Here is a 14,177-nt window from a genome sequence, read left to right on the forward strand (position 1 = left end):
TTAAAATGTATATATATATATCACACTGTAATTTTCAGATTAACTATTAGACTAGATGCTAATTAAAATGAGCTTTGTTATAATAGCTTCGTTACCATAATATGATGGTAGAAGCAGTATGGAGCCAGAGGCTCAGGGCCCAGAAGTACAATAAGCATGGTAGGCCTTAAGAAAGAATTAAGTGAAATGAGAAGGTATTTTCTGTTCCAAGAAAAGTGTGTTATCTTGAATGATAAAATTTCTGGCAACAACAGACTTAAAAGTTTGTTGTATATCTTATTCTGAGTGAAAATGTAATAGTTAACTATAGTTGGTGGATGTGGCAGCTGCACACTGATAGGGTGTGAAGCAGTACCTGTGAGTTATGTTCTGTGGTTTTACAGCCTGTCTAGTGAATATGAGGATGAATGTGACTCTATAACAGATACCTTCTTGAGTTTCATTGTATAAATGTACTTGGCATTGACTCACAAAGTTCTGAGAAATATGCATGTATCTATAAAATGCAGGATTATTATTTGAAGGCAAGAATATGTTTGAAAAACAATACTAAATGTAGAGAATCAATAGTCTACACTATCACAATAATTAGTTAGCCGCAAGCAGCAATCATCGGGGTCCAAGCAGTTTGTGCAAACTGGCTCAATAGCGAAAGGTTGAATGATTTGACCGCTTAAACGAGTGAAAGAGGACCATTTGAATTTGGTTAATGTTACGTAACAATTTAAAGACGAAATTAATTTTGAAGATTTGAGGAAAACATGTTGTAGCTTGTTGTGGCTACATCTTCAGCTTCAGTATGTCGTCATGAATGAGCCAACAAAATGAAAAATAAAATAGGAGAAAACACTATATGACTGCTCTGCATGGTGGCAGTGGCGGACATAATAAAGTTATTATATTATTACAAAGAGCCCATCCTACAGCCCTGGTCTGTGTCGTCTCTACAACTGATACCAGCGAGTCCATATGACCAATATAGTGATGAAGCTGATGGTGATGAAGAGCAGATAGACACAGAATAAGAACCGATCCAAGACTCGGCCAATGTGAATCCAGTCTTCTGTGTTCTGGTCAGTTGCTATGTTCTTTTCCATATGTTGTCGAATGGCGTGCAGCTCTCTCTCCAGCTTTCGGAAAGCCTCCTGATGCAGGTCTGCAGCAGCCGTCTCACTTACTTCCTGCCGTGGAGGCTGAGGATCCACTAGAACAAGGACACAGGGTTGGTTTTAAAACAGTTTCATCTAGTATGTTCAAAGTATTGCTGCTGCTGCTGCTGCTGCTGCTGGAAGGTGATAGACACACATCTACAGCTAGTGGTGGTTTAGCCTATGAATGGATGGCTTTGAGTTGATACTTACACTGTGTACATGAAAGCTGTAATGACATTGATCATTAAACCAGGCAAAAAGACGGGGAAATATTTTTCTGAAGACAAACCAAACTAACTACATAGGAACCATTATTGGTTGGTTATCATTATCAGTGTGTTAGCGAGGTAACAAACCTTTGTTAACTAGCGTTTAGTTCACAATCCAGCGTATCAGAAGAAGATAAGGGCTAGTCATTGTCTTTGTGGAGTTTAATGCAGAGGTAATCCTCTGTGGATGGCTGTTTTGCATGTTGTGCAGCAGCTCCATCCATTCAAAACAGGTGGTCCTTGACCAAGCCACTACATTGCATAGACCCACTGTTGAGTTTGTTGGTCTCTCTTGGTAAGTCTCTCTTGGTATGTCTCTCTTATGACAGCAACAAAAGACAATACCCCCAGCATGAAAGGCACATTACAGATAGAATTAAAGATTGACATGTACTTGTTTACATCAGTGGTACCAATCATTACTTTCTTTTTAAGAGAGGAGTGGATCCTTCCACTAGATGGTTCCAGCCAAACTGAACCCTTGTTATTTCATTTGAAACGCACATTAAATGAAACACACATACCTTGATTGTGAATCACTATGACCTGGGCATCTGGCTTCTTCTGGGGGAGACAGACGAGACGTGCCATGAACTCTAAGACGAGGACTCGAACCCAGCGTGGCACAGCTCTGTAGTCCTTTGAGTTGTGCAAGATGTTGGTGACGATGATGGTTTCCAGAAGACTAGCCACCATTAGTGCCAGGCAGAGAGAGAAAAACACATCTAGGAAAAAAGACAGATCATGAGGTGAACACACTCACAGTATTAAAGCCTTAGGGTGCAGAAACTGGTATTATGAAGCTATTTTACAAATGAAATCTTCCTAAGAGAAGACAGAAGAATTTTCCTCTCAGGTGAAGTTATGGAATATTTTCTCCAATGAGAGGGCAGCTCTGCAAGTTTGCACTGAGGACAGTAATGTTCTTGGTATGATATTTGCTAATTTGTGCTAGCCTGTTGCTAAAGGCTTGTACCATTCTAAACCCCAGTGGCGGACACTGTTCAGCTTACTCATGAGTGGTATGGTGTTTCCTGTGACGGGCAGCAGGTCGTTCATGAGCAGCAGGAAGACGGTGTAGCCAAGGATGAGAGTCATTTTGAAGGCCGATCGGTCCACGTTCTGTGGGGGGAGGATGAAGCTGAAGAGGTCCAGGGTGATGAGGAAACAGCTGGGGATCAGCAGGTTCACCACGTACAGGGTGGGCTGCCGCCTCAGGATCAACTTAGAAAGAGATTCAGAAAACTGTGAAGATCCTCCTCTTCCTTCTGTGTTCTTAATTAATTGATAGGTAAAATGCATTTTCTGTTTCTGTGTATATTGCACATGGGAGTCAGGGATAGATTTAAAGTCAAGGTAAGTATTCATAAGATATAATAAGTTCTTTCTTAAGAAGTATATTCTTCAATTTTACAACATGATTTTAATCACACACACACACACACACACACACACACACACACACACACACACACACACACATACACACACACACACACATCCGCACACACTCACACCCGCACACACTCACACACACACACACACACACACACACACACACACACACACACACACACACACACACACACACACACACACACACAAACACATAGGTGAATATAGATATAGTCCCACATGGACTGGCTGTTTCTCCTGCACATACGTGAACATAGATATAGTCCCACATGGAAGGATCACTGATGTTGTATTGGAATGATGTCATGTTGATGAGCTCCCACTCTCCTTTCATCTCCATGTATGTGTTGGACAAATCCAGAATATGCTCTGCAGGGAGGTCAAGACTCAAGCGGATGTCATCAGCTGCCAAAAAGACACATCATCATAGGAAAGGCCTCAATGAAGGCCAATTCAGTTTCAAAGTAAGTAGCCACTTTGCAATTAACACCATAATTCCCATGGTTTTAAAGAGCATTTAGGAGCTTCACCATTCAAATCTCGGATCTAGTTTACCTGCATGTAAGTAGGAATTGAAGGAATATGAACAGTTTTGGATATCAAAAGGGAATGTGTAGATATCCAGGTTGCAGGAACTGATCACCTTCAACGGTGCCATGTCAACGACAGTGCCGTCGCTGTAGACGTACACATAGTAGGTCTCTGGGCCTGTGTTGGCCTCCATGCTATCATCAGAACACACATCAGACAACGGAGGAATTACTTGAAACTGTCAGCATTTTTCTGGTACATGTTTGCAAAGCTTATGAGAGACATTCGTCTGAAACTTGATGGTACAGTTGAACAGTTGAAACTGCTGTACAGTTACTCCACTGTACTCCTGTTAGATCTCAGTTTGAAGGGTCTGAGTGTGTTCGGACACAACAGCACAGCAATTCCCTCACAATTCGTTGATGACGATATCTGGTGTCCACAGGTTTGCTCTGGGCAGGGAGATTTTATCCGTCCCACACTCCTCTGCGTCCCAGCTCACAAACTCATTCTGCCAGCTCTATTAAAGCAAGATCCACAAACACAGGTCTGATTGTTCACGCGGAGCACACACTTCACACACTTTACAGTAGTATTCTCATCAAGAACACACTTTACAGTAGTATTCTCATCAAGCACACACTTAACAGTAGTATTCTCATCAAGCACACACTTAACAGTAGTATTCTCATCAAGCCAATATGACACTGCAGCCCAGCACTGATGCCAGAAATTGCAAACTGTAGAACGGCTGAACGAACCACATGCTCACCAGGCTAAGCCAAATGAAGGTTTTCAACAGCTGTGCCTTTTCATCCTAGAGAGAAAATATCAACAAATCATATGACATTTAGCTTTGCAGTTCCATGCATTACATTAGTCAAAGGCCAACAACAGTTGATTTTGTCCAGTCAGGGTTTCCTCACCACGTCCAAGATGCCATACACTGTGAAAAAGATCCCTACGACAGAGGGGCTGCTGAGCTCACGGACAGGACGGACGGCTCTCAGGTTGAACACGCTGTCTCTGAGAGCCGCTAGAAGGGACTCTGTATCAGGCTGGGTGCAGTTCAGACACACAGCAGACTGGAAGATCACACCTGATGGACAAGATAAGGTATAGAATGTAGTATGAACACATGATATGAACACTGCTATACCAGTACTACATTAGTATTATTTCATATACATCTAGTCAATATTTAATTTAAAACATATATTTTTATTGAATATCGAAGAGCAATGAAGTAGATATGTGGACAATAAATACTTTTTTGTATTAATTTATAGGTTTTTAAGTTCATATTTGCATTTTATTGTGCAGTTCCTTACTTTGTATGAGCAGGAGACATACGAGGACAGGGATCCTTTGGCCATGCAGACTCCATCGCTGCGCCTGTCATAATCATAAATCATGTGAATTCATTTTCAATTGGTCTGGTCATTTGTGTTCCAAGATTTCTGTTGACATTAACTGTATAATTTTCAGATTATAGATTTGCTTACCTTCAGAGTGGTTTCAGTACCTCCGTCCATTTAAATGTGGTCCTCTGAATTACCGTCCGGTGTGTCAGCAGTATTAACCTTTGTAACGCACTTGTCATCATCCCTGTCTGAGACTGTGTATAAAAACACACTTCTGTTTTGCATAGTCCCATGGGAACATTGAATGTCCTAACGCCAGTATGTCCTGACATGCGGTGGCTACTGCAACACAAATCCAGTGGTTACAGGTGAGCGTGACATTGAAGAACATCTTCATACCGCAGTGGCATAGGCTACTCATACTCGGCCCCAGTGCAAGATATCTCTAGAAATGCCCAAACTGATTAAGAAAATGATACACATGTTAAACCGTAAGATAAGCCATCTTCATAAAAAAAGTTGAAATTAATGAATGAGAGCATTGTACTTTACATTAGTGATCTATATGTAGTGTATAAGACATATCTAAGTGATAGTAATAGATAGTTATGGTTTAATTATGGTATAGTTATGGTTATAGTGATTCATGTATGCTGCTCATTCTCTTGCTGCTTGCTTCGGCATCATGGAATCAACTGCCTGGCCATTGAAGTGACCGATAATGAATTTATGAAGAAATAAACCATTATTAAATGTACTTGGAAAGGTTAGTCAATATTTCCTTTGGGGAAAGTTACTAGCTATTAGGAAATGAAGTCTTACACTTAGTGTTTGATTTGAAATGTAAATAGATTTTAAGGAATTTTCAGGACTCTTTGCAGAGATTTATTTGATCTTGACTGTATGCATGAGCCTGTTGGTGTGCGTAGGTTTGTGCGTCCATGTGTACTTAAGGGAAAAGGGTTCTTTGTTTTGATGTAGCCGACTGAAAAGTGGGACAAAGTATTTGTGAAAACCCACACCACTTGGTACATGTAGTCCCAGTCAGCATAACTGATCCCATTCACCTGTCCACAACAGGCCCCACAGTGAGCGGCCTCACGTTGACGATTGCCCCACTCTTTGTCATTCTCGCCCAGATTCTCCCTGGAACACCTGACTCGGATCCTATTCACCAGCTTGACTATCAGCACCTCGATGTTGGCTGTCTCCATCTTGGCTTTGCACTTGCTGCATCCCTGTCATAAACAACACATTTTGACTGTTCCTCTCTTAGCGTAGGTGTAAGTTGGCAACTAGACACTAGAGGCTAGTATTGGACAATGTGGAAGTCATCACATTCAGGCCAAACCCATTTTTAGTGCTTTAGTCATTCTAGTCTAACATATTGCCCTCAAACACATTCCCTTGATGAAATACTTCAGTTCATATTATTCCACTTCACACATATACACATACACACACACCCATGCCCACTACACACACTCACACATGCACACTACACTCACCCACACTTATACACATACACAGACACACATGCCCACTACACACACTCACACTTATACATATACACACACTCACACATGTACACACCCACACATGTACTACACAAACTATTATTTGGTTAAAAATGGGCAGACATTCTGTTGAATGTTTGTTTTCTTTAGTTACAAGCGCACAACATAATTAATTAATCATTAATAAAATAATTTTAGGAATCATTGGTACTGGTTACTGTTACGCCCCCAAATTTTGTGGCCCTATGGGGCGAACAAACACTCCACCACTGACCCAAAACAACTACTAAAAACAACATCTACATGAGTAGATCTACACTACACTACAATAGAGTACTAGATTGTTTGTCTGATCTGATCAGTATACAACTTCCCATAGACCCTGCTCTACACCTTCTCGTTGATAACTTGAATGAATGAAAGATCTAGGAAAATCTGCCTTGCCGGTTTAACAGCAGCCAAGAAGGTTATTGTACAAGTCTGGGTGCCACCCCACAATTTATCTTTCGAACATTGCTTGAATACCCTTTTGGACATTCTTTTCCTTGAACTTTCCTCTGCCAAAGTAAATGGTGCAACCCCACGAACACTTAGAACCTGGAACAATGGCATCTCCAAAGTGAAGGACATTATAATGAAAAAGAACAAATTTGAATGTGAGACCTGTTGACATCAGTGTGCTTTGTTGATATGATTTGTTATATGAATATATCTCATGTGAGTTGGGGGGTGGGGGGGTTATGGCATGTTTGGGATATGTTATGGCATATATGCTTAATAAAAATGTATTAAATATTGTAATCCCAATTTAAACCAATAAAAAAAAAATCCCAGGCTGAGAGGCAGCAAGACCAGCAGTCCCCAAGCTAGAATTCAATTCAATTCAATTCAATTTTATTTACATAGCGCCATAACAATACAATTGTCTCTAGGCGCTTTACAGAGCCTAGAGCCTGAACCCCCTTAGTGCAAGCACATTGGCAACACGGGCAAGAAAAAACTCCCTGTTAGTCAGGAAGGAACCTTAAGCAGAACCACGGCACATAAGGGGGAACCCATCTGCTTGAGGTCGGCCGGGTGGAGATAGGAAGGGGGGATGGGGGAGGGTTGTGTGGCAGAAGGGGATGGGAAACAACAGGTGTTGTACATATCCTGCATTTGGTAGGTGTACATAATATATATACAGACATCCGGTGGTAAATACATGATACAAACAAGACCAGTTTAGTGGGTATACACTGTGCTCAAAGGTTTGCTGTTACAGGGGTAAGGGGAGTAGGAGCAGAGAAACATGTTGATGGTGGCGATGTTATATATTGTATATAAATGCTAGCATAGGGTATGAGGTAGAGTAAGTGTACGGCAGTGCAGTGGCGGTGGGTGCAATTGGCAGAGGGTTTCTACGGGTAGACCGGGTGGAGAGACTACAGCAGCGTCCCATAGCGAAGATAGTCTGGATTAGGAGAGAAAGAAAAAGAACAGTGAGTGGGTAGAGTTTGGCTGTCCATATGCGTAGTTGAGGAGTAGTGGGGGTGAGGAGCAATGTTTCCACTTCCATCAGCAATTGGAACATGCTACAAGGGAGAGAGAACATTTTTGTTAGTAGACATTTATTTCAGAAACAGATAAGGAGATACCTTTGGGTAGTAGATTTACAGTAGGCAATATGGCCATTTTATCAGTATTATTATAAGCATTAGCAATGTGATATGAGAGGAGAGGGAGGGAGAGAGAGAGCGAGAGAGAGAGGGAAGCCTCTCTCCTGCAGCAGGAAACTGGAGTCTTTATCTGCTGCTTGATCACCTGGCCAGGTGCATCTCATCTGTCAATAAGGGGTAGCACAACCTGGGCGAAGCTACAGAAAAGGGAAGGGAAGTGATAAACAAAGAACAAAACACATGTGGCCGTAACGGTTAGACTATTTTAACATGTGGCAAGACTGAGAAATATTACAGAGACTGAGACGTGTGCCAACCAACCCCACTCTCCCCTCCAGTACACTGTCACTAGCAGTTAACTACATACATACCTGTAGATAGCAATGACATCATGGAAGAAGCTCACTATAAATATGTAATGAATAATAAAAAATGAAAAGCGCCAAATGTAATATGAGAAATGTCTGGACGCAAATTCTATTCTCATAGCCTAGAGTGGTTCAAGAGAAAAACAGGTTAAGGCCCGGAAAGCAATGGGTTTCCCTGCTCTGAAATGTTGCTTTGGACGTGTTACAGCTGCAGACCACAGTGCTTGGATACGGCATTGATAACTCCTGTGCTTGGATACTGCATTGATAACTCCAGTGCTTGGATACTGCATTGATAACTCCTGTGCTTGGATACGGCATTGATAACTCCTGCGCTGCGCTAATGTGTGCATTTGGGATTCCATTGATGAGGTGCGTTTGTGTTAGGATTCACTGAACAGGTAGGTTTGTGCATAATGTCATTGATGAGTCGGATGCTACCGACACAGAGTTTCACGTGCCCATGCCAGAGACGCTGGAGATGTTTTAAAATGACACAACAGACTCTCTTTCATTTCCAACACTCACATCTCAGTGCAATTTATTTGAAATAAGCTTGTAAAAATATATGATAGCAGAACAGCAAGGCAACAATCACTGCCCAGATTGGTGATCATATATGAATCGATCCAGATGGCTGTTACATTTGATGACGCCAATAACTGACGGGGGAAACATTAGGTGGTAAATTAAATAAATAATATTCTGTTAAATTCATTAAATTAAACTGATACATTTACACATTAAGAAGTAGTTGCCTGATTTAAAGGGCAATACATAAAAATAAATTATATTCAAAAACATTTTAGGCCTTAATGCTGGAGAGCATTACAGGCTTCTAGCCACTGGAAAGTGCAAAGTAATGCATAGTATTTGTAACTGTCACTGTTCCAATGAATACATGAAGCCCCAGACAGTGTAACCCTAGTCCCAGACAGTATAACCCTAGTCCCAGACAGTATAACCCTAGTCCCAGACAGTACAGCCATGAAGCGCCCTACAGTAAAGCCGTTTTATTCAGATTTTCGGCAGATGCCTTTTTGGCAGGCCTCACAGTGAGAAGACTCGTGTGGTCCCTCGGATATCCCAACAGGTCGAAACCCCCTGTTGTTCTGGCCCAGGTTTTCCCTGTAACACCTCATGCGGATTCTCTCAACCAGCTTCTCCAGCAGCACCTCGATGTTCTCTAGCTCGAACTGGGGCTCCTCCATCTTGGCTTCCTTGCACCTTTTGCAGTTCTGTCGGAAGCGACGCGCTTTGACTGTTCCCGTCTTTGTCCTTTCCTGCAGCTGAAAATCAAACACAACCAGCACCCTTTTGGAGGGCCAAGTCCTCTTACACTTGGAGCAGGTGAATCTGGAAGTACAGAGGGAGAAACACATAAGACTGACAGCCATTGTGATGAGTCTGAGAAACATGTTGGAGGAAATGTTTGTACTGACATAACACTTCTTATTTCCTCTGAATATAGACTCTGCAGGAGTACACACCCTTTACTAAATGTGCAAATAGCTAGGACACCTGACCTGACTCACAAGACTCCTGATTGGTTGATACAGAAGAATATTTTAGTCGCTGTTTATCTATCACAGAAGAACTCCAGGGACAGCTTTCATTTCTCAAAGAATTATGTCCGTGACAGCTATCAGCTGACATGCAATGGCCACTTACTTTAAGCATGACATTAATTTAAACATGTCTTAGAGCATTTTGAAAAAACACTTTGGATCCTAACCTTTAGGCTACCTTTAGGCTGTAAGTTCTAATACATTTCTAGAACATCGTCTCAAAAGCTGTACTGTACTCATCAACATACTGTAGTGCCAGTTGATTTAAATATGTAATAACATTAATGTCACTGAAGGATAATCAGTGGATTAATGAATGTCTTTAAAATTGTATTAAAATCTCACCTTGCAAAAGCTCCCCGGATGTACTGATACCAGTTATGAGCTGGGTTCTCTGGCTCAATGGAGTCATCAAACTCAAAACTCCAGCTGTGACCATGAAGCTCTTCAGTCTTCTCCTCAAAAATACGCTTCCAGTCCTGAAATGACATTGTTGCTTTTTAGTTGCCTTTCCAACGAGGAGTTCCTAGCCCTAGTCCTAAAGAAGTCTGTCACATGAGACTGTGTGGCTATGTGATGCCCGGAGCAATACCTCAGAAATGAAACTTAAAGAAATGAAACCTGGAAGTGTTTCTACTTTCCATTTCCCACTTTGTACTGGTGCTTCTGTCAACCCTATTTTAGTAGTTTGGCCACACACTTTGCAAGTCCACACACTATGCTATTGTAAGTAAAACATAAAATTCACATCATTTATGTTTAACACAGACCTGTCACAAGGTTTCTCTTCTTATGACATATTGTTTGCTGCCACCTGCTGGACACTGGAGTTCCTGCTGTTGCTGACTTGAGTTGTGGTTTCCTGTCTGCAGCATCGCCGGTATATAGTCATTGCTCTGCAGCATAACAAGGATGTTGTATTGGAATGATGTCATGTTGATGAGCTCCCACACTCCTTTCATCTCCATGTATGTGTTGGACAAATCCAGAATATGCTCTGCAGGGAAGTCAAGACTCAAGCGGATGTCATCAGCTGCAAAAAAGACACATCATCATAGGAAAGGCCTCAATGAAGGCCAATTCAGTTTCAAAGTAAGTAGCCACTTTGCAATTAACGCCATAATTCCAATGGTTTTAAAGAGCATTTAAGAACTTCACCATTCAAATCTCGGATCTAGTTTACCTGCATGTAAGTAGGAATTGAAGGAATATGAACAGTTTTGGATATCAAAAGGGAATGTGTAGATATCCAGGTTGCAGGAACTGATCACCTTCAATGGTGCCATGTCAACGACAGTGCCGTCGCTGTAGATGTACACATAGGAGGTCTCTGGGCCTGTGTTGGCCTCCATGCTATCATCAGAACACACATCAGACAACGGAGGAATTACTTGAAACTGTCAGCATTTTTCTGGTTCATGTTTGCAAAGCTTATGAGAGACATTCGTCTGAAACTTGATGGTACAGTTGAACAGTTGAAACTGCTGTACAGTTACTCCACTGTACTCCTGTTAGATCTCAGTTTGAAAGGTCTGATTCAGTTCGTACACAGCAGCACAGCAATTCCCTCACAATTCGTTGATGACGATATCTGGTGTCCACAGGTTTGGGCAGGGAGATTTGACTCCTCTGCGTCCCAGCGTACAAACTCATTCTGTCAGCTCTATTAAAGCAAGATCCACAAACACAGGTCTGATTGTTCACACGGTGCACACACTTTACAGTAGTATTCTCATCAAGAACACACTTTACAGTAGTATTCTCATCAAGCACACACTTTACAGTAGTATTCTCATCAAGCACAAACTTCACAGTAGTATTCTCATCAAGCACACACTTTACAGTAGTATTCTCATCAAGCACACACTTTACAGTAGTATTCTCATCAAGCACACACTTCACACTTCACAGTAGTAGGGGAGAGCGGGGTAATGTGAGACATTTTTTATATTTGCTCTCCTCTAGGCGAGCTAAATTGATATATCAGTAAAAATTTACACATTTCCCATTAATTCAGGATGTCTCCTAGCAATTGAAATGATCAGAATGTCTTCAGGACAAAGGGCAGGTAAAATATGATTGTTTTTAAAAAAGTGGTCTTGTGTCTCACTTTACCCCAGTTTACAAGAGAGGTAAAGTGAACCACTTCCTTTTTCCACTTTAAAGCTACCATAACAACACATGTTGTAACAGTAAGAATACTGACAGCTAGATTGACAACCACACATTCCAAAACTAATATCGGACTAGTAACAGAATCAAGGGGATTGGTCAATTAAGCACATTTTTTTAAACACTTGAAAGTAACTCCGAACAAAATCATATACAACATAATATAATTCAAAATGTTTTTGTTAACATTCAAATGACAGATAAAACCAGTTAGATTAGAACACAGTCATGGGACCATAATCAGAACCAGCTAGAACAGCCTGGGACTCAGAACACAGGACTAGACCCACCTGGATTAGAACATCAGCCTCATACTCATTTTGTATTTGGTTGCAAAGTTAACTAGGACAAAGTCAGCCTCCGGGCAGATCTGTGTTTCCAGGATCACTTCTCTCATCCTCAGAGCTCTCTTTGTCAAACTCATCATCAAATGGGACAGAGACAACACTCTCCTCATAGCCGCTATCTATGATTTTCTTTTTGGGTGCATAATGGTCACATGACCAAAAATGTGTTCCGTTGCCTAGATACAGAGGGTGTCTCACATTACCCGGTGTCCCACATTACCCCGCTCTCCCCTATTCTCATCAAGCCACTGCAGCCCAGCACTGATGCCGGAAATCGCAAACTGTAGAACGGCTGAACGAACCACATGCTCACCAGGCTAAGCCAAATTAAGGTTTTCAACATCTGTGCCTTTTCATCCTATAAAATATCAACAAATCATATGACATTTAGCTTTGCAGTTACATGCATTACATTAGTCCAGTGCCGGATTAATCATTAGGCAGACAAGGCACGTGCCTTAGGGCCAGCCAAAAATGTGGGCCAAAAAGATTTTCGCAAATATTTTCAAGGTGGGCTACTGTAACGAAGTGGAAAATTTAGTTTAACAATAATATGAGTTTCGCCATAATTGAGTGAGTTTAGTCAGTGTTGGTGTTTTGAAGCCACCTTTGGAGATATGATGTACTGCAGTTCTTCAGGTTATATTCATGTGGTGTTGACATACCCAAACAGAAGCGGTATGCCTGTCTGGGGTAGGTAGTCCCACTGTACAAAATTACCCTCACAAGATTCATAAACTTTCAACTTAGACAATGTTATGAAGGTTGAGTGTTTTGTATGTTAGTATGTATTGTGATGAATGGTTGTGGTACAGTTTTATCAATGGACAGAACGTTTATTTATATTTCACCCGACCACAAGGTTCTGTAAATAGACACACTGATTAGCTGTAAAGTTCGCTAGTTACTTTTCATGCATTACATTTATTGTTTAATTTGACACCGACCTATTTGAATGTACCGATCATTTAAACTTTTATTATGAATATCTTTGTATAGAATGCTGATGTGTAGCCTAATGTCCGATAGGAAAATTGTAGATGTAAATCTGTAGAACAGAAAATGTATCTGTTTTTTTAGCTGAGATATTCATCCTTCAGTTGGTACTGTACTGGTTAGACTATTTTAACATGTGGCACGACTGAGAAATATGACAGAGAGTGAGACGTGTGCCAACCAACCCCACTCTCCCCTCCAGTACACTGTCACTAGCAGTTAACTACATACATACCTGTAGATAGCAATGCCATCATAGAAGAAGCTCAGTAGAAACATATAATGAATAACACAAAATGAAAAAAGCCTCGTAATTTGAGAAATGTCCGGAGGCAAATTTAACACTTTCATTCTCATAGCCTAGAGTGGTTCAAGAGAAAAACAGGTTAAGGGACGGAAAGCAATGGGTTTCCCTGCTCTGAAATGTTGCTTTGGACGTGTTACAGCTGCAGACCACAGTGCTTGGATACGGCATTGATAACTCCTGTGCTTGGATACTGCATTGATAACTCCAGTGCTTGGATACGGCATTGATAACTCCTGCGCTGCGCTAATGTGTGCATTTGGGATTCCATTGATGAGGTGCGTTTGTGTTAGGATTCATTGAGCTGGTAGGTTTGTGAATGTCATTGACGAGTTTCTGCTCCCCCACTCATACAACTACACTTCCTACATATATTTGCACAATTTTTAATTTTTAATTTAATATTCCTCACTTCTTCACACTTTAAACTGCTGCTAGCCCTTCTTGTACTTAAATTGTTGTTACTTGTTAATGTTATATGTTATAGTGTTATATGTTATTTTTGGTATATGTTAC

At 41.1% G+C, this 14,177-nt stretch overlaps 2 protein-coding genes across 2 annotated transcripts; both read right to left on the reverse strand.

Annotated features, from left to right (window-relative positions):
* Window positions 1-944: 944 nt before the first annotated feature.
* On the reverse strand, window positions 945-5,945 carry LOC105896408 (5-hydroxytryptamine receptor 3A-like). Its single transcript, XM_031574266.1, has 8 exons — window positions 5,834-5,945; window positions 4,294-4,466; window positions 3,781-3,887; window positions 3,392-3,561; window positions 3,148-3,241; window positions 2,434-2,678; window positions 1,945-2,145; window positions 945-1,204 (listed from the first exon to the last, which is right to left on the reverse strand). The coding sequence occupies exons 1-8, from the start codon at window positions 5,943-5,945 to the stop codon at window positions 945-947; spliced, it is 1,362 nt and encodes a 453-aa protein (XP_031430126.1).
* Window positions 5,946-8,783: 2,838 nt separating this feature from the next.
* Window positions 8,784-10,406, reverse strand: LOC105896409 (receptor-transporting protein 3-like). The gene is made up of 2 exons (XM_012823162.2): window positions 10,188-10,406; window positions 8,784-9,630 (listed from the first exon to the last, which is right to left on the reverse strand). The coding sequence occupies exons 1-2, from the start codon at window positions 10,331-10,333 to the stop codon at window positions 9,288-9,290; spliced, it is 489 nt and encodes a 162-aa protein (XP_012678616.2). The 5' UTR covers window positions 10,334-10,406; the 3' UTR covers window positions 8,784-9,287.
* Between the last annotated feature and the right edge of the window lie 3,771 nt (window positions 10,407-14,177).

This window comes from Clupea harengus, chromosome 10 (assembly GCF_900700415.2).
Source record: "Clupea harengus chromosome 10, Ch_v2.0.2, whole genome shotgun sequence".
NCBI classification, from domain to species: domain Eukaryota; kingdom Metazoa; phylum Chordata; class Actinopteri; order Clupeiformes; family Clupeidae; genus Clupea; species Clupea harengus.